General features: G+C 24.2%; 1 protein-coding gene across 1 annotated transcript in view; it reads right to left on the reverse strand.

Annotated features, from left to right (window-relative positions):
* Positions 1-21743, reverse strand: part of LOC129614652 (scavenger receptor class B member 1-like) — a 94979-nt gene extending 73236 nt beyond the window's left edge. Inside the window, exon 1 of the mRNA XM_055529382.1 lies at positions 21557-21743. Coding sequence (XP_055385357.1) covers positions 21557-21593 — 37 coding nt within the window. The 5' untranslated portion in view covers positions 21594-21743. The remainder of the gene's footprint in view (positions 1-21556) is intronic.
* Between the last annotated feature and the right edge of the window lie 1447 nt (positions 21744-23190).

Here is a 23190-nt window from a genome sequence, read left to right on the forward strand (position 1 = left end):
TTCAACTATTTTTTATATAATCTGTATTTCAGAACGTATTCTCAGTGACATTAAAAGGCGAAAATTATATGCTCAACATTTACGTCAGTGATTCAGTGCTGAAAAGGTGACAGATGCACAATAAATTTTAACTAAAAACTTCATATTTAAAGGAAACTTAAAAATTCTCTTCAGTTCCGTCTTTCTATTTTTTTACAACAACAAAGTATGTATCACAAATGTGACTTCAGTGAAAACGTGTTTTCTGAAAACGTCGTGTGTTGGTATATATAAGTATATAACAGTGAGGTAACAAAATTTTTCAAATTTTAATGTTTGCTTTATTAACATTACTTTTGCAGGAAAATAATTAATTAATTAATACTAATTTTCATAAAAATCATAATTACTTCGTCTTGTGAAATAATAGGGAGAAATTATGTTCGTATTATTTATGTATTGCATAATATATAAAATTATTAAAAATATAAAATCGACCCGTAGTAAAAATCCAGTTCCCGAAAGCCGCTACATACCAAATATTGATCAATCTGTGACGATTTATAGAGCGAGAGTGCGATAGACTGATATCTTAGTAAAAATAGTTTATTTGCGATGACCTACCATAGAGGGGAGCATTTTCGGCGAAGCTTTATGGAATATGGTCGCTTTAAGATTGAATTTCAACCCTAGCGGAAAGTAATAGGAGCAAATAGGGTCTAATACTGTGTAGTAAGTTGCGAAAAAAGATTTGTCAAACAAACAGAATATATTTTTAAGAAAACTATTGAATACTCAAAATTTATTTTGAAATTACAATTTATACTTTTATTCTTAATTCAAAGTTAAATTAATAAGCAATAAATATTAACTTAAATTCTTATGATAGTTTGAATATTTGGAAGCATACTAAATTATGAATGAATCGCTGAAATACCATACAAAGTAGATCACCCAAATCATTACAAGATTTTTTATATATTGGCTCGTCATTCCTACATGCAGAACAAGTTATCATTAAAGAATCAAAAATCAAAATTATTTTACACCGTCACCGTAACGAAAGCATAAAATCAAAACAATTTTATGGAATTTAATAAATAAAATCTTTTAAATAAATTTTATGCATACAATATTAATGATTTATTATCACGTCCTTCTTAATTCTAAAGTCGAATGAACTTTACATACTCCAAATATAATTTCATTTACTATGCATAAGAACGTTTTATTAACGTCTTACGACTAATGAAATTTCATTGTTATTGAAAATATTTTTTTTATTTTTTTTTTTTTGTTTATTTTTGAAGATTATTGAACCGCACCTAATAAAAATTCTTTAAAATACGAAATATTTAATTTTTTTTTAAAATTTGCTTTTAACAAAGACACCCTAACAAAAGAATTTATAAAGGCTGGAACAAAAAAGAAATAAAATTTCCTACTGCTCCTAAAACAAAATAAATAAATAAAAGTTATTTTGTGCTTCTGAAATTATTCATAAATAATGAAATATTGTAAAATTGTCTCATCAGGAAGTGATTTCGAAAGTAAAAATAAAAACAAAGTAATTTATAGTTGAATAGAACCTATTCATAGCGATAATAATTTGAAAGAATGAAAGAATCAAAACCATATAAAAATATGATAAAGATCAATTGATCTTACGAGTACTTTCAAAGTCATCAAGTCGCAATATGGTATTGCCCTTTTTCTTACGAGCATGTAATGATAAAAGCTGGCAACACACGTTTCATTTTTGAAGTAATTTAACTTTATAGGGTGTTTCAATAACCAAATATTTTGCCATTAACCTAAATATGCAATTTTTGCAAAATAGCTGTAACATCGAAATATCAAAGCAGAAAGCTGGTCACAAATTTTAGCAGGTGTTGAAACTTACAGTTTCGATATATTCAGACATTTCAAAACGTAAATAAGTGTTTTCAAAAATAATTTCGGGGAAGAGGAGTATTTGAACTCTACATAATGAATATAACGCGCCGGATAAAATATTTCTAGTACGGTAAATAGAAGGAACAACTGAAGGTTACTGAAGCAATGAATAAGTTAGCCGTAAAAATTGTTACCGCTCTGGAAAAAAAAAAAATTAATTTTGTTATAAGAGGAAAACAACCACTCAAACTTGACAGTTTGTATTTACCTTTAAAATTATTGAACGTAACAATTTATTTTTGAAGTGCTCCTGCCTAAAACAATCTCTATGAAATGAGGTAAGCCGATAATTTGAATTATTTCTCGCAATTGATTTGATATTTTTAATTACTTTACTCTAATTTGCAAAGTTTGGAAAGAGTACCTTATCATACTGTCAAAGAATTGCAGTTCGGATGACTAACAACAACTTTAATCGAAGTTCCTATAATTAGCGTTACCGTAGAAATACTCGCGAGTCACAACAAAAAATTAAAATATAAAAAAAAACAAAATTATAAAATAAAAAAGAAGTACAAAAAAATAACAAAACTAAAATTTTATCCGAGGTTGTGTTTAGTAGGTTATTTGAGATTCGAAACAACTTTTTAAAGTCAACTTTTTTACGCTGACTTTTTTTTCCATTGTGTTTTTTTCCACTTTTTTTTTTATATTGTTTTTCCTCATTTCATTTTTTCTTCTTCTCTTATTCTTCTGCTTCTTAAGTTTTCTGTATAGTTTGGAACACTTTACGGCTAAATCAAATGAAGGAAGTCTTAATAATGTTTTTCTTTCACTTGCTGCTTTGTACAGTTTGGCATTGAACTCTTTTGAATTTTGTTTTCTTATTACATTCTTCTTATTTATTTTTTTGTTTGAATTGAGGAAATGTACTTGATGATGCTGTTTCATTTTTTGTTTTTTTTCAGTGTACTTTATTTTTTTGAGTACTTTATTACATTTATCTATGTTAAATTATGTTGGAGCCGGTTTATTTTTCTATAATATTTATACCAATAGAAATAAACAGTTAAATAGAGTATTTTTTTTTTTTGGTTTTAGAATAATAAAAGTAAATTGTAGGTTTGTGTGGACGGTTAAAGAAATTTTAGTTGTAATAGAAATTTGTTGGTGTAATTATATTAAGTAATAATTTGATTAGAAAATTTTTAAAAAATTACATAATGCTCGAAAACTGGAAATAAAATTAATTGTTTTAATTCTGCAATTCCCCAAGACAATCGGAAACCTATTTAGTAAAATACAAGTCGTTGTTGAGAAGAAAAGCATGATCAATTGTAGTAATTTTGCTCAATTCTTTCCTAAGAAAAATTTAATCGTAATATGGTCCCTAAGGGGCTGCGAAGGTCGGTTGTGTTGACAAGTTCCAATTCCAAACTACTTTGTAATTCTTCTCACCAGATTTTATCAAATTCTCTTTGTTCAAAGTATTTAAATCATGCTACTATTGCCTGTTTTCTCTTCATGAAAGGCTCATTTTTGCCAAAAATATTATAATAATTGAATTTATTAGAGGTTATGGCCATGTTTTGCCTAAAGTACTCTTAGATTACTATAAGCTTAGCAATCAGATAAAAAATTACAAAATTACAAGAAAAATTTCAAAACGCTTTTTCTTCTAAATGGCAATTTTTACAAAAAGGAAATTTTTAATTGCCGAAAACAAAAAGGAAATGTCCCATTGTCGAATTAATTTTCACATATCTAGTGCCTTTAGATACTTCCAGCTTTATTTTTTATTTTAAATAACACGATTACTCTTTTGAATCTTAAACTTTACTTCAATTTTTCAATATTTTCTAAGGTTTTTTAAATTAATAAAAAAAATTATAATATATAAAAATTCTTTGTGTGAAAAATTTAGACCTTGACTTGATTTTTATTTTTATATATTAAAATCTTCAGAAAACAATTCAAAAGTAGGTATATAATTTTGTTTTATATAAATTTCTTATAAATTGTAATTTTTTTCTTGTAAAATTTGACCTTTAAAGGTTAAAAATAATTTTAATAATTGAAATTCTTTTCGGAGGTTTGATTTATTTGTGTTACTCCAATAAATCAAACCTCTAAACAAAATTAATTAATTACTAATTAGTTTTAACAAAAAAATTTTTTTTCAACTAATAAACTTAAAATTTTAGTTTTAAATAATATTTTAAGTATTTATTAATGATTTCTGATTAATTATCGAATTTTTGAGCATTTAAATCTAGCGAACTTTAAATTAGTAATGTTTTTAGTGTCGAAAATTCCAAGTAGTCACTTGCAGAAAAATTTTTCAACATCTTTCACACCCACCGTTCACTAAATTTAAAATACCTAAAAATAGAAATTGGACTAGACATATTTTCTTTCTTAATATTATTATTAATTATATTCCACAACCCTTGGTACTCGAATTGAGAAATAAATTAGGAGTCCAATTACAACAAAACAATTACACCGTTTAAAATGTACAGAAAACCATAGTAACTCAAAATAAATTGAACAGGACTTTGACCATAATCCATAATTTAAATTCCTGATTTACATTTTTTAAATCTAAAATTAAAGTAATTGTCCTCATATTTGTATAAAAAAATGATTAAAAAACAAGTACCCTCAGTTATGGATATGAAATGCAAATTTACAAAAGTTCATTAAATTCTTAATTATTTATGGAATAAAATCCAATTGTACATGAATCATTCTTAATCTTTTCATTTATTATGGCAACGTTGCCATAGATAAGAAAAACATCTTATAACCAAAAGGAAATCAAAAGAATTAAGGATTTTTTTTTCTTATGCAAAACATGAAATCTTGTAAAGAATTCATGATTGTATTTATAATCTCATAGACGTGACTTGGTGATGATTAAGGTGAAATGAATATTGCAAATAGTTATAAATTTCAATTTTCATAAAAAAAATTCTTAAAACGTTTATTGCATTCTATAATTTTTATTCTGTGGTCGTAAAGAATGAGTGTATAATAAATTTATTATCCGAATTGTAATGTAGGTACTATTGGGAAGTAAATTATAACCTGCAATGCTTTTGGTATGTTAGATTAGATTAGGTTTTCACGGGCCCCCAAATGGTACATGTAGACTATTTTGGACCCGTTGTGGTATCGCCGGATCCCTCTTTTTCCGCCCTCATTCGAACCAACCCAAACTTCTCAAAAACCGGCAGAGATACCTAACGTTTACATTTGCCAAGTCGGTAGCGCGTCGGAAGAAGTTAGACCCAAGAAATCGGTCTGCCCATCTAAGGTTGGTACCTTCCACTGCTGGATTGCGCAATAGCAACTTGAGGGTGCTTAGAAGCATGCTCAAGCCTTCCAGGCAGAATCCCAAACGATGTTCCATGTCTCGTAAGCTCGTCTGCCTTACGGTTTCCTGGACTCCCAGTGTGTTTATTTCGAACTGCCCTGCCATTCCATTAAGAAACGACCTGCAGTCCAGGAGCGTTGTGGACGCGGAAACTTCATACTCCAATGCAGTTGGTATAAAAACTATAAATTTTCTCGAATAATTGCAAACTATTAACAAATAAATAGGTAAACTAGTTATCGTTTGCCACTTTCGCGGGATGAATTCTGATTATTCATTACGCATTTTCCATACTTCTGTTGTAAGACTAACTGCTCATAATGAAACTGCTCGCTATGAAATTCAAGCACATTAATTGAATCAATGCCATTTTTTTTATTGCAATTTCAATCAAGCTGGATCTTTCAGTTTTTTTTACTTTAGAGTAGTAAGTCACAACTTTACACTACATATTCTTTGGTTACATTGCACCATGATGAATTTATTGAAAATTGAATTATAGCATATGATTCCTTTTTCTTTCTTTTTTTAAGCATGAAAGTGCAAGAAGATTCACATAAACAAGAATTATAATTTCCAACAATATAAATGTTGAGGTTTTCTTTATTTGCTAATAATAGAAAACATTAAGAATAGCAAAAGATAAATAAACAGGTTTAATGGTATGGCGAGATTAACATGTTTTCATGTACTTGTGCACTTTTAACATTTTATAAAATGTTAAGTATAAAAAGTTAAAAACTATTTAAAATTAATGCAATTGGTGATGACTAAGTTCAATTTTATTCTGTTCTCTGGTTTTTTGTTTTCTCCTTAAAATTATCACATCGAATAAATTTTATGCCCGTATAAGTGATATGAATCATTTCTAGGAGGTTAGATTTAAAGATCAAAAGTTATAATAATTATTAGTGCTCTAGGAGTGTAAAGAATATGTAATCGAAATAAATTATAAATTTCCTGTAAAATGTTATATGAAAATAATTAATTTTACTACACATTTATAGTTAAGTTTTTAGAAGAAAAAATGTGTATAGGAAACAATTAAAAGAAATTGCTTTTTTCAGATGACATTACAAGTTGTTGCAGATGCAATAAGTATACAGTAGTACGTATTATAATTAGTAATCTGAGTATGATTAGTTAATGTAATTATTGAATATTATTTACACGATTATTAATAACTGTTCAACGCATATTATATAATTGGGTTCAACAGTTATAGTAATACATAATGCCGCAACCTGATGTTTTTTCAAACTGAATTCGTATAAAAATTTATTGTCGCCGCCACATATGCAATTGATTTGTAATTTTCATTTTAATACCTTAGTAAATGTAACTTTGGTATGGAGGATGTAACCACTATAAGGAATCGTCTGTGGTATAAATATTAGTGTAAAACTCTGGGTTCATTGAGGCATGTGTGGTCCGCCCGTTCGACCGTGCAATAGCTCAAAAATTAATAAAGCAATACCATCAAACTTTCACAAACTGTTACTTTTTCCCCAAAGACGGCTTTTATTGCAATTGGACCAATTAGGACAACGGGTTTGAGCAGCTTCAAATAAACTAAAGAGATTATTAGAGAAAAAACCATATAAAGATTTTAATTTGAAATTTTATAAACGTGTGTCCCATTACATCTTATATATGTATGCACTGTTTTGGGTAGCTGGCATACAACCCGAAAGAATTAAGTTTGAATTTGGCAGTAGTGTGTAATTATTGCTCAGATATATATCCGAAAAATTTTGGTGAAATAAAAGTTAAGATTTACTGAAATGTTTCTATTAATTATAAAATGAAATATAATCTGTGGCGCTATACGTCGATGCTAATGCAGAGAAAAACAATTTTATAACGGATTCACTAATCTTAATTTCAATAATAATTAGAACAAATAAAGTGTTTAAAATATTTCAAATATAAAACGTGCTCTCTTACAATACTTTATAATAAGACCTACTATTTATAAAATCATTGAAAATTTTCACATTCTTCGTACTGTTCATATTTTTTAAAAATGTTCATACTTTCTTCTAATATAGTTTTTCTTACAATTGTGTTGCTGATTACACGTATTCAACATTGGTTATAAATATTCTGAAATAACTGTTTATGTTACTATAACATTGTGCATATGTAAAAAAATTATAAAATTATCCTTCACAATTTACGTTAAACCATTAAACCCAATTTTTAACCTTCAACTCTCAATTAACTGAACTTTAACTGAACTTCAACTGATTTTACGAATATAAGTGGTCAAAGTATTATGGAGATTGTTGTTCAAGAATTTAATTATTTAGAAGGATAATGTGAGTATACTAAATTTAAATGTCAATATTAAAATTAAAATACCTATAATAACTAAAACAATACGAGTATAATCAACTTTTAAATAAAATATTAAAATTTTTATAGGTTAAACTTCCAAAATAATAAAAAAAAAACATTGACATTGAAAATATTATTGCATAACCTTTTCATACTAAAGTATAAATTTATCTCTTGTTTCCTAGAAAATAATAATTTTGAAAATTTTAATTAAATATTTTTGTCTTTATTTTTTTAAATTCATTAAAATATGATTATTTAAATTTATTTATTTAACCTTCAAAATTGACCAAAAATTAACTTTAAAAATATTCGAACCGACGTGTTTAAATAAAAATCCTTATAAACCCCTTCTAAGTATATAGCACAACAATACATTCGTAATTCCAAATCATTAAAAATTATTTTGAATTAAGTACGCATAAGTTGATATTTAAAATTAAAATTACAATACACAAAATACCCTCCTATAAAACAAAATGTTGACCTTTGTCCCACTTTTATAATTTTTCACAACATGTTGTTGTTGTTATAAATAAAAATATAACTACTATTGTAAATAATTCTTTAGTAAAACTTTTTACAAAATCTATAAGTGGACATTATAGGTTTTTAACAAAATACTCGTAATATACATACAATACCTTTTTAATTCTGATTTTTACATTTAGTCAAAATTCCATTGAATTTTAAATTGAGTATGAATACAAAGTTAGCAAAAAATAAAAATTATATAATAAATGAAATGAATGCATGTAAATTCGTGTATGTGTATGTACATAAGTACATTTTAGATATTATGTAGCGGCAGAATTACCATTAGTTAAATAAATAAATAATATGTAAAATTCTTGTATACATTTTAGACTAAATTGTCAATTAAAATCGATTTAAATTTAATAGCACCCCAAAAAGAATGCTGAGATTGCTAATAAATTTATATTTTATTGCTATAGTTGTACTCTGCGCTGGGTACACCTAGTAATAGAGATATTACAGCTACAAAAAACAGTGATTCCCATCTCTTTTCAGATTAACAACTAAAACATTGCGGGTCCGTCTCTAAATTTTATATTCAAACGTAAAAAAAAATTATGGATACACACACAATAAAACTGCTAAAGAAAGAAATTTAATAATACAATTAATTACCTATATAATTTCCACCAGAGGGTGAATACTTATATCAAGGTACAAGTGCGTGTATATAAAGAAATAAACAGAGGAATTTTTTTGTTAAAATTGCAGAAAGCAATTGAATCACGTAACCAAAAGAACGAGCTAAGGCAAAAAATGTAATTACCGAGTTTTTCACGTCAATTCGAACTCGAACGAGTAACCTACAGCTTTCTAGGCGAAAGCTCTACCAATTGAGCGACAAACTGAATAACAAAGGAATTTATAATAAAGAAAAGGAAAAGTTACTAAAGGATCTTAAGTAAATGATCTTAAGTTCTTAGGTCCAAAGAAACTTAAAAATAAAAGGTAATCAGGTATTTCAGCAAATTTTGTTAAACATTTTTCTACAAGAACAGGAGGTTTACCAAAAATCAATTTGAAAATTTAAAATTAAAATTTCTGAAAAAATTTTAAAATATACTTTTTGGGGGGGTACAATTAATTGAAGAATCATTAATATTCAATGAATGATTATAGTAAATTTTTTTTTTTGTTTGTACTTTTGGCTATATTTTTCATTGAAAATTATACTATAATGGCAACAATACAAAATAAAAATTCTAAAAATACATTGTAATAAAATTTTAGGTAGATGTACATGGAGTGTGTATACATACTGAAAACACATCGAATACAAACAACTATAATGCAAATATTTTTACATATAGCTAGTTATTTTATTTGAAATTGGTCATCAATAATTCAAACACGGAAGTACACAACATTTCAGTAGAGACAATAATAATTTAGTAATTTTCATCAAATTATATTTGATTGGTTTAAAAATGCTTTTGTAATTTTATTAATAAGATTTTAATTTTTAAATTTTTATTTGCAAACTTTCTTTTTTAAAATATTGAAATAATTTATTTAAACAAATCAAATTTAATGTTATAAATTGAATGAGTGTATGAATGAATTACCTACTGGCAAAATTATACGTTAAAAATTTTCAAAATTTAAAATGATTGCATAACATTATATTAGAAAATGACATATTTAATATAAGAATGTTATTCACGTCATTTAAAAAAGTCTCCTTATTTTGCATACTAACATAACCTATACAAGGTGAACAAAAACTTAACGACATCTTTATAGAATATTCAAAATTATATTGTTGCTCTAGAATTAATTGTCATTCTCAATTCGTATCATACACATAAATGAATTGCAAAAAAAAAAGTTGAGCAATATTTTTATAAAATACACTGAAAGAAATTTTATTGTGATATTAATTTTTATACGTGGTAAATAAAGTCGTGGGTACAATTTGTAATAAGAAATTTATTGAATCTGTCATGCTAAGCACACCTTGTACATATTGAAAACCTCTTCTTCATAAGTTCAACTTCATAACCAAAAATAAGGCTAAAGAGAGGAAGTTCAAGAAAGAATCCAAAACAAATAAATTCTGTAAGTTACATGACGTGTAAAAAATTACTTTTATAAAAGTTATAAAATTTTAGCTAAAATATTTTTCTACTGAGAATTTTAAAAGTTCAAACTTCAACCTGTTCCTCAAAAATTTGTATAATATCGTTTAAAATAATTTGAATGTCATCTATATACATCATAAATATATTTTCTAATTAAAAAAATATTCTAATCATTAACCAATATTTAATTTTAAATTTATTTGAAAAAAATTTTTTTTTTTTACTTTCGATTTATTTTATAATTTTAATTCTAAGCACATGCGTTCTTGATAATAATTATATTATATAGTACTAAGTAAATAAAGGTGTATATTTGTTCTATCTAAAATGTTTAAAAAAATTAATATTTTTTTAATTTCAAGTAGCTATGCGGATAATGTTATTAAAAAAATATATATTTAATGTTAAATTCTACATAAAATCAAGTAGTTCTGTATGAGTGACATGATCGTCATTTGTTAAAATGTCAAAATATCGAAAATATATGTGTATTAAAAAATACACAAATTAGACATTCGAGTAATGACGTTATGAATATGGAAACGCGGAAAAACTTGAAATCTAATAACGTGGAACTATAAAAAAAATTTTAATACCTCGTTAAAAAAAAAATAATTTTATGATAATAATTATCGTAATTTAGTTTATTTATGAAATTTTTATGTAAAATTATGACTGCAACTTTAATAAGTCTGTTACAAAACGTCACTTATAAATGTGCTCTAAACGCTTGTAAAAAATTTTTTCTTTCGTTTTTATAAGCGCGACTGTTCCATGGGTAACTCAACATTCAAGTGAAATTTATCACAAAAATGCGGTAGATTTAAGTAAAGAAATATACACGTCTTGTACATGACAATTTTAAAATAATCTGGTTACCCTTTTCGTATATATCTACATAAAAATTTTAATAAAGTGTTAAGAATTACTTGCACTCATCAAAGTTCATAAAGTTCACATTTCATAATATATAAAAAACGTGACTATAGATAAGTTCAAAGATCGTTAAAATTTTCTCAATTATTATTATTATTCAGAATAATAAATAAAAGTTAAAAAATGGACGCATTAAAAAAACTTTTACATATACGTATATAAATAAATGTATTCTTAATTAATAATTTAATGCAAAATTTTAATTTTTTATTGAAAAGAGATAAATTTCAAAGTCCAGAAGATGGAAAATATAAAATTTTTAAAATTTCTTTTCTAATTTTTTACATGATGACAAATCTTTAATGAATCAAGTTAATTAAAAACGGATAATTAATATTACAAGTAATATTTGGTGTCAATTACCTGTCAAATTACGAAAGGCATAGAGTAGAATACAATAACCTTCAAATTGCCCAAATAAGACTCTAAATTACAATCTTCAATTTGGAAGACTTTTCAAATTGTAGTGTATTTTCAAAATTCCAATACAACTTATTTTTGACATTTTAAAATAGTTGGCAACGCTATTATACAATAAGAATAATATTAATTAATTTTTAAATATAACTTAAATAATAATTTATTATAATGGAATTATAATTCTAAAAATTCGCCCTTATAATTCTAAAAACAAAAAGTTCAATTTTTAATGTGAGGTTAAATTTTTATTTTAAATTATTGAAGTGTCAGTGTTAATAGCCATATTTTCTCCTTTACTATTGTAAATAATAAAATAATTCCAACTCTTAAATTTTTAAAAAAAAAAATTACTTATTATTTTATTTGATTCAGTGCAAACTTTCGAACCTTCAAAGTCACACATGTCACACTTAAATGCTTTCAAAATAAAAAAAAAAAACATAAAACCTTTTTCAATTATGTTTTATTTTTATACTCTAAAATTTTAAAACTTTTTCAATTCATTAAAATTAAAAAATAATGATATTAATCTAAAAAATTTCTAAAATTTAAAATATTCCAGACTAAGTCGTTTAGTTGTCTATAAATGTAAGTTCGTAAAATATAATAAGCATTCTAAATAAGGAAAACTTCTCATCAGCAAAAATACGTTCAAAAATTTTTCAATTCAAACTCTTAACGCAAATCTAATGTACATATAGACTTTAAATTTTAAATGCAAGACACTATTATAAAGTGTAGTAAAACCAAAAAACAAAAAAATGTATTCTAATGAACAATAGTGCTATAAATGTAATGTTGTTATAAAGTAAAAACAACATTATCGGTGTAACATCATAACATATCAAATTGCATCCATATTATGGAGGTCATTAATCAAAAGTTCATTCAACATAGATCTTTACCGTATACTCGTAGTAATATTAACAGAAAATGTATAAGAAACGCAATAATTATACATACAAAGTGTTTCATTAATATCAGTTATCTGTTTGAAGACTAAATATTTCAGACGTATTGCATAAGTAGTGACCGTAATTAACGTTTTAAAGAGAATTCATTATTGTTTCTCGTACTAAATTTTGTTTTTTAAAATTATTCATTAAAAGTTCTTACGAAAAAATAAAAAATTTTTATGAAATGTGTATCGTAATTTTTTTTTTACGATAATAAAAATATGTATATCGTAAAAAAAATATACGATAAAATATACGATATTTAGTCATTCTGCGCCCACTTTAAAATTAAAAAAAATATATTTTTAATTACTGGAACAGTACGAGTATTAAAAGCAAAAATAGACAACTATTTCTTTCAGCAATTTTATGAAATTATTTGTTTAGAGTTACAAGGAATAATACCCGCTTTGTCGAACAAAAGAACGGTAAATTGATCAATAACTGGCAAGCTAATTAAATCTATCCCCCAAGCACTTCACAAGATTCAGAAGTTATGTCGTCTATTTGACTCAAATTTATAGTCTTATTGACTATAGGAACTATTTGTATGATTTGAATAATCAGGGTGCTTGCAGAAGCGATTAAGTTAAAAAAAAGTCACAATCTGCTTGTTCAGACACAATTTTAAAAGAAAATCTAGTAACAAAGAAAAACTGACTGTATTTAGATTCAATAAAGCCATTCAAATTCAAATTTTTAGATCAAATCAAGGCCTCATTTCAATTCAAAGAACTCAATTAGAATTGTTATATTTTTGCATGTATGTATGTATGCGCATATATTCATATTTTTTTTGTAAATTTGTCAACCTACACTTGAGACACACTGTACACACGTTAAGTATTAAAATTAGTTACAATTGTTGCATAAAATTATTTTTTAAATTCTATTTAACTTTTATGAGTATATATGTAAAATATACAATGTACATTAACACAAACATAAGAATTTAAAAGATATACAAATGAACAGTATGTATACGTGAAAACATTGAAAAAAAAAAACACTAAAATAATTTAATATGCATGTTATGACATTATTTTGCAACTTCTATTTAATTTTTTCTTTGTAATATATATAGGCTTTTCAAAATAAAGTTTTTTATGAAAAAGTAAATTTTTCTCATTGAGACTATTTTACAAGATTTGCACAAGGTAAATCACTTTGACAACATTTAGTTTGCAGTGCAGCGACGAATTAAAAGCGCGCATATGTAAAATTAATTGTATAAAGACAAAAAAGATGGTTTTTTTTTTAAATCATTTTTATATAACAAAAAATTTTATTCTTCACCTAATTCACGTATATAATGGTATATAATTTAATATTTTATTTATTATTTATAAGAAGAGAAAAAAATCATAAGCGGATTTAACAATTGTCATTCTATACAATGTTTGCCATACATAAAGAAGAATAACCATTAATTAACATTAAAATATAAGAAATTTTTTTTTATAAATGCATTTTAATTAAAAGTTTCCTATGTGATTAGATTTTTTAATGATAATTTGTAAATTGTATATACATATAGTCATAAGAAAATTGAGTATAATAAGTGTAACAAAGTGAACAACAATGTTATTTTAATGGCTTTAAGGCTCAAAATGAAACACATGTTAAATATTAGGAAATGTTGTACATATAGTAGAGTGTTTAGGTATGATTTAGAAGTGAAAAGAATAAAGAGGATACTCGATTATAATTTAATTCATACATGCTTGTTAATGTTGAAATAAATAAAGAAAGTTAAATATAATATTTTCCATTATTTTTATACATATTTTAATAACCTAGTTCCTTCCTCTTTGAAAACATCTAATTATAGGCTAGTATACATATACAACAAATAATATTAATTTAGTTAAATTTAAATTAAGTTATACATTGTTAAATATCACTTATTCATGCATTGTTGTGGTATGCAATTTTAATTACACATAGTAAATAAATCTCGATTAATTGTCAATTTAATCCAAAATCAGATTTTCTGTATAAGTACAATGTATTTTTTAGTCCACACTTAAAAGAGAAATTATTTTCTATTTAAAAAATCAGTAAATTAAATTTTCTAAATTATCATTCATAAATACATTATTCGTATCGAATTAAAATCGTGTTGACTAATGTGGGGTATTTGAGATAGGCCAGCACCAAAGAGCTATATATATAATTATCATACTCCGGGCTGGTATCATACCACTGTGTTGGACGTTAGATTATGCAAGCAAAGTTTTTGAGTAACTGCAACCAAAAGAACTTTAAGAAATGCGTAGTAATGGGCAGAAAACAAATGAGAATACTCACTATTTTTTGTTGTCAGGTCACTGTCGACTCAGAGAACTCCTTAAGAAATTAAAAATAAAAAACGATACTGAGTATAAATTCTGTGGGGACGTAAAGGTAATTTTAGCTCATCCTCTGTACAAATATGAAGCTTTGATTCATAACAGAAATTTCAACTTAATTTTTCAAATAACTTTAGAATTAATAGACCAGCAACGTTTAGTATTTAATTTTATATTAATATATTTTACAATTGATGAATATTTAATATTTATGAGAAAATTCTGATTAAAAAAAAATGATTTTATCTTTAAACTAGCAAGCAATATTAATTTAAAAAAAAAAACTATTGTTTAAATAGCCGCTCTTGATATACTTTTACTATTTGTCATAATAATTATAGAAATTTTATCACAATAATGTGATTTTATTTAACAATCACATTCTTTAAATTTTTAAATCCTGATCAATTTTCATTGAAATCAATTAAATCACTTTATAAATCACTTTTAATTAAATCAAATGAATTCTTTAATTATATTGTATTATTTTTAATGAATAAGTTTTCATCGAAACATTTTATCAATATAAAATTATTTTAAAAATTTTATTCAATTTAAATTGCATTTCATAAACTAAACGTCATATAAAAAAAAATATTTTCATGTTTAGAATAAATTATAATCAAATCATCTTTTAAATTACTAAGATTAAATTTTAAAGAAAGAAAATTTCGCCCTCCTAATTAGAAGTGATTGAAAGCTTGACGTTATAATTGTAATATTTAATTTAACAATTTATAAAACCGCTTAATAAAAACATTGTGACGCTTATATGTTTAAAAATTTACTTAAAATAATAATCACTTGGAAAATTATTTTTTAAAAATATTCACCACACTAAATATAAAATACAAATAAATAGTGAGCTTTTTCATTTAAAAGTTTTGTTGTAAAAGGTATGCAATATTTTAGATAATATTTACGTCGCCTGAATATATGCAATTATTTTCAAATATAAGATAATGAAAAAGCGATTGAAATTATGATTTTTATCTTAATTATTTCTTGAATGAATAAAATATTTGCACAGTTACTTGTACCGTATTTAAGTACCGTATTGTGATGTGTTTTTAATTTTCAATTGAAGTATATATTGAAAATTAAAAACACATCACAATTTTTATAACTGCAAGAGATTTGATCTATAAATTCCAATATTTCATTTAGAATTATTTATTTTTTTACTATAGGTATATCATTATTTTACAACACAACACTTCTATGGTATATTTTTAGTAATATGTATAATTAATACTTATAAAATTTTATAACAAGACTCAAAAATTAATAATTTTTATTTAAAATTTTGCATCAACTTGTTAAGGCTCCAAATTATGAATTCTGAATACCACAAAAAAAATTACAATTAAATTCAAGTTATTACTAAATGTTATGTTATCAATTTTGCAATATAATATCAAAGCTGCAGCTCATTTTTAAAAAAATAGACGAAGTGAACTGCCTAGCATCACATCCAACTATCAAAATATAGTAAACACATAATCGTATATCATGTTTATAACACTCAGTATTTTATTCTTACAAAGAGAAGAATTTGAAATTTTACTACTAATGTAAATTTTACTTTGTAAGGTAATCGGAAGCTTATGAAATATGAGTCTTTCCTAAAATAAGACTGTGAGTTGGTTACGGGACGCGAATTATAATAGACCAAAATTAATTCAAAAATATTACAAGATTTTAATGTATTTTTACAATTTCAACAATGAGTTTTCAATATGTCAAAAAACTTCAAAAATTACAACCAAATTTATCGTTTAAATTCTAACATAATTTTAAAAATTTCATCATTAACCATATTGCAATAACCTTTTTAATATGGTATATATGCAGACAGACATTTCATCAAACATTTTATTATCAGTCTACATCTTCTATCATTAAACATATCATCATCTTTCTGTCATTATTTTTAATAACCATATACGAATACAAACTATTACGAAAAAAAAAAATACATAAAAATAATACAAAATACATAAAAATACATATTTTAATTTTAACATAAAATTAAAGTTAACAAAAGTAATTATGAAAATGAAATATTAGAGAGCATATTTAATATTCCAATTCCAAATATATGTATGTATATGTGGGTTCAGATATATTTTTTCTGGAAATTTTAAAAAGCATAGCATAAAAATGTTATACAAATTATGCTACATAATATTTTTTAAATCATCTCATTCAGTAAAATTGCCTATAACATCATGTGAATTATATATAATTAGTTACCGTTTACATATTTTACAATTATGTATAACTCTTTTTATCTATTTATTAAATTCATTTTAATGAATATTTCAGTAAATATTTCTATATATTACATACAAAATTATGCACAAACATATGAACATAATAACAAAAAGTTTTATTAACATATTTGAAAGTTCAAAATTCATTGATTTGGAAAATTCTTGCGCGATTCATTATTATTTTAAGTATATTTTCAACAAAATTGAAAAAAAAAAATTATGTTGGTTAGTTTTAGTCTGCTAGTCCGTCGGTGCGTTCGTTTACAAAATTTCAAAAGAAAACATAACCTATTTGCTCTTTCTAAGTAATAGTCTCTCAAAGCCTTACACAAATCCCGACAGACAACAACAAATATTTTTTAAATTCCGCAAGCGCCAAAAAACGGTGACTTATTTCAACGCTGGATTAACGTAGTGGTCGTTGTAATTAACCGCTGCCTTAAACCCATATTCATAAAATTTTAAGCATCGTTTAAAATGGGATGAGGACTGAGGACCTGCTTCTATACTAGATATTAATGCACAATTCATTTCTTGAAGTGACAATTTTTGTTTATTCTCTCCGCTTCCAATTCGTTAGAGCTTCTCTTTTCCCATTCTAAAAATATGCAATAATTATGACATATTTTGATATAATCAATGAAAATAAATTTAAAAAGATCGATTTTACTTTAAAAAAATAATTTTTTCAATTATTCAAAGGAAATCTACTATTTTACAAATCATTGTTTTGACCTGAATTCATTCTAATATACATGGACCATATACCGGCATCGACAATATTAATATTTAAAAGTATGAAAACAAAAAGTGAATAAAAATTATTAAAATATACTTTTGTTTTTTCTTTTTCATTTCTTTTAAAGTTCATTAAAACTATATTTAATTATATATTATATACTTATAAGTATATGCAAAAACAAAAAAAAAATATTTTACAGCTTCTAATTTTGCAAGAATATTGCAATATTATAATGGAATAAACTTCATGCGTTCAAATTATATTATTGGTGCAATATAATTTTTTTTTTTTTTTTTTGAAATCAGGTAATTAGGTTAAAAAATTAAAATTCAAAGTTAAAAATTATATGAATTGGTTGCTATAAACGAAAATTGACAGATTATAATTTAAAATTTAAGAAACAAAATTAAAAGTGTGTATAATATAGAAAGTGATTATTGTACAAACACAAAAATAGCAATTATAATAGTTATATAGAAGTTAAGACTAGATTAATTTTGAATTAATTGTAATTTTATATTGATTTCAAGCGAAATTTTTTATAATACAACATTAAAAATTATTTGACTGTGTAATTTTAGGTGATATTAAGCTCAAAATAATTAAAAATATTTCGATAATGAATCAAAAATCAAATAATTTAAGATGAAATTTTTGTAATATTTAATTAGAAATTTCTTTTCTAAATTAATTTAATTAATAGCTTAAATACAGAAAAAGCAAAAAAAAATTATTCAAATTGATCATCTGTCTCTCATATTTCCGGAGTTATAAATGTTAAACGTTTTTAGGAAAATCGACTTGTGGTCGATGTCTACTATTACTTTTTATTTTCGTGCGTCCACTACATCATTTTGCTTCGGAAAAAACCGTCGAGGTTCGGACAAATTTAGATAATATAAATTAGAAATTTGATTTCGTTTTTTTAATTTACTTAAAAGCGAAATTTTTTACTTAAATATTTATTCATTTGAAAATAAATATTGTCAAAATTTTGCTAATCTTTTTACATTTCTTATTACTCCTAAAAATTTTTAACAGTTTATAACTAAATCACAATAATACCCCATAATTCAGTTAAACCTGATATATAATGCCAAAAATTAAAAAAAACTAAATTAGTGATATTATAATTTAGTTATTAGTGCATTCAACATGCACGTAAACTGATCAAACTTAAAAGAAACTAAACACAAATGAACTTAAATTACAAGAAAAAAAAAATAAATCTAAAATGACACTGTATAGAGAAAATGAATTCATGGTGAAATCATAATTATTATTTTAATATGCTGAGGGCATCCAATTATATACTATTAAGTAAAAAACAGTACACTATTCAAAAAACAATAGTAGTTAAAATTTCATATATGTATAAGAAAAATTTTACTTTTTTAATTTTTCTTTTAATTAAAACCTTGGATATGCTATTCTTTTTTTTTTGTTGCCGTTTCAAAAAATATGAAGTGCGAATTTCATACTTTTTTTTCTTTTCAATTCTTCTATGTAGTTTATTTGTTTTTCCCTCCCTTTAATTAATAATTTGAATGCAACAAAAAACATAAAAATAAGCATTTAATACTTTATTAAATTATTTACATTTATGTTTGTTTGTTTGTTTGTATATATTAAATGTAAGTACTTTCATGGAACACAAAATTTAATTGTACATGAAATTTAAGACTTTTTTTCTTTGCTTAATTCATGACCTTTTCATAATTTTAGCAATTAAGTATGTGCAAACTTATACGCAACTCACGAGTGCAAAATTATAGTGTATGTGAGAAAAAATATACATATGTTTTTTTGCTTATTTTGGTTTTGAAATTACAATTAAAGTAAAAATTTATTATGTGAAATAGAAATTAAAAAATTTCATTATCATTCGTAAATGGTATAGCGATTGCAACGTTTGATACCATACATATGTATGTATAAATAAGTATTTGACATATTGCGTTTGTTATTTAAACAAACCTGAAAATAAGTAACTCTGTTAATAGTTGGTGTAAATATTGTTAAAATCATGAAGAATTTGTAAAAGAATTCTATATGAGAACAATTGGATATGACATGAACTTATGTATATGTATAAATAGTTGACATATTGCGTGTGTTCAACAAACGTGGAAATAATAAGTATATTAGTTGATGTGAATATTGTTGAATTTATGAAGAGTATTTAAAGGAATTCTATATGAGAACAATTGGACATTCCATGAACTTCTATTGTATTGCTGCAATTCTGTCTTAAATATGAAATTTATTTCAGAATGAGATAATAATTAAGAAATTTTTAAAGTAAAAATATTGTACTTCTTAAAATTAGTTGATTAACAATATAAAGCCCTAACTAAAATATTAGAGATTTGAACTTCTACAGAAGCTTATGGTAATTAAATTTTACTATAAAAATAAAACGTAATTAATGGTTTGTGGATATTAACGATTATTAACGATTTCTGTTAGCAACTCCGCCCAACCTCCCTATAATGGAATAATAAATTAAAATTAAATTTAATATTTATTTAAAAATAAAGAAAAATTCCGATAAAATCACAATTATAAAAATTTTACATTCGATTTAAAATCGAAAATCAATTAATGTAACTCAACATTTCTTTTCTTAAAAAATTTTAACCTTGAATATTTGAACCAGTTTCGTTTCTTAATTTATAATATTATTTTAGAATATTAATAAATTTTATATATAATTTGTTGATTTCTACATTAAATTTTCTGATTTAAAAATTATATAATACACGTTTCTTCTTAAGTTTTGTGAAACAAGTTTTTTTAAAAATTAAATTTTTATGTATACAATTTTATTGATTCTTGAGCCTATTTATATCCAAGATTGATTTTAATCTAGTGAAAGAGTAACATTATAAAGACTTGTTTTTCTTTCAAGAAACAAGCCTTTTCAAAAACAAGACTTTACTACTAAAGTTTAAAATTTATTTTTTAAATAGAACCTTAATTTCATTCAAAATTCTGAATTCATTAAAAAAATTCTAGTTCTTGTTAATTCTATAAAATTCTCATTTTTTTTTAATGGCGAACAAAAACGCGGACGCAGGAGAGAATAATATGATGTATAATAAATGTGATTAAATTATGAAATTTTAATTAATATCTAGTTGAAAATCAAGGTAGTAAACAAGGAAGTTAACTTAATTTGCTTATACAATATTGGCCTAATTGTATTGTTAGATTATTTTAAAATTTAATGTCATTCGTTCTTAAAAATATATAGTAAATCCCGAAATTGGTTGAGAAATGTAGTTCCACCCGTTCATTCCGGTAGCTATCCTTGACATGCTCATATTACAAACACATATATAAAAGTCAAATACTGGATACCTAAAATATTTCTAGATTAGTTTAGATTTTAACACTTGTATATAATTAGAATTTTCTAACAAAAATTTATATACAAACTAATTTATTATTCACAATATTACTCTTACTCATATATAAATGAAACGCTTTAAATATAGGAATTGATTACTATGCATTATATAATACAGACCTTCAGATCAATTATTTATTTACATATTATAGTTACTAAAACTGGTAAAATTTAATTTTTTCCAAAATTATGTTCAAAATCAAATTATTATGTAACATTACAAATAAAAACAAAGAAAAAAAAATACTTACATGGACGTGATCCTCTTTTATTCAATGTTACATTCATTTTGAATTGATTGATAAAGTTCAACAATATTTGATCCAATTACGTAATATCGATTCAGAAATTTGTAACAAATTAATTAAAATTATCAAATATTTAATTTGATTTTCACTTTCGTATAAAAAATAAATTTAATTTTTTTTTGGATTTTGAGAAATTTTTATTAAATTTTCCTTTTAATTTTCCTCTTATAATTCCAAAATAATTTTAAGATTATATCATAAATGTAAAATCCAATAAAATATTATGGATACGCAATTTTTAAATTAAATTAAATTTTTTGAAATTAAAATTGAAGAAAAATTAATTTCCGCACTACAACTGACAAGTTTCTCTATGTGACAAAATAAAAAAAGAAAAACCTGAAATATAAAAGAAAAAAAAATATAAAAATAAATAAAAAATATTTAAAATGAAAACAAAATTTTATTTAATTCAATTAATAAATAATAAAAGTTTATTTTAAAAATTTTTTTTCAAAAACAAGTAACTAGCAAGCCAGTAGCTTATTTATGAACAAATTTACATATGTGCCGGAGCGTGTTTATTCAATTAAATATGAGTTTTCTTATGTATGGGTGTTATAACACTCGCGTCTTTGTAAAAACAAAGCGAAAAAGAAAAGTATTAAAAGGAGTAACGTTGCATGTCGTCATTTTTAACAATAATTAATTTTTATCAGATTTTCTAGATTCTAAAGAATTTTTTTTATAAAAACGAAAAATATGAAAATAAAATAAATTAGATAGTAAATTATGTAAAGTAAGATGTGAGGTAAAAAGTGACTAAATGGGGTGCTTTAAGAATTTAAATTGCTTTTTCGACTATAAAATTACGCTATATTTATTGAGCGAACTATTTGAAAAATTTATTGTACAATTCATACATGCGCATATGTACATATGCGCAAAGTTCTAGGTATATAAAATAGTCTTATTTTTTCGTATTTTTTTTTTTATTAAGGTTAATTAAATGATAATAATAGGGTTAATTAAATGAATATTATTCTCTTCTATAAAATGCATGACGTACATTTAAATTATAACGCGTTTATAATTCATTCATACATTCAAACTTATAATACCTGTCTATAAATCATATAAGGGGCATATATGAATGCAATTATATACACATGTATTTAAACAAATGAAGCATCCTCAGAAAACATAAAGTGTTTATTTCACTCCTGCTCAAAATCGAATTTTGAATTGTCGATTTTGTTGACATCTCAAAAACTCATTACTGCAAACTCGAAAATTCTCATAGTGTCAAAGGCAACTAACAAAAAAAAAAAATTTAGTAACATTCAAAAATATTTCATGTAATGTTGTTAAGACGACATAACGAGCACATGTCAATTTTTCAGATTTCATGTAGAAGCAAACTTATAACTCCAACCAACTTTTCTTTAATTTTTCCCAATCCCCTGTATCACAAAATATTTACATTATACCCCGAGAATTTTGTTTCCATGGTATAATCTAAACCCCAGTTTCGAAGTTTCGACGAAGCGCTTTGAGAAAAGGCTGGGAAGTATATATTAGCACTTCACTCTCGCTTGCCTCGTCTTAGCGGATTAAACTTACAAAATTTCGAAAAG

The sequence above is a fragment of the Condylostylus longicornis genome, unplaced genomic scaffold, assembly GCF_029603195.1.
Source record: "Condylostylus longicornis isolate FDR11 unplaced genomic scaffold, ASM2960319v2 ptg000114l, whole genome shotgun sequence".
Taxonomy (NCBI): domain Eukaryota; kingdom Metazoa; phylum Arthropoda; class Insecta; order Diptera; family Dolichopodidae; genus Condylostylus; species Condylostylus longicornis.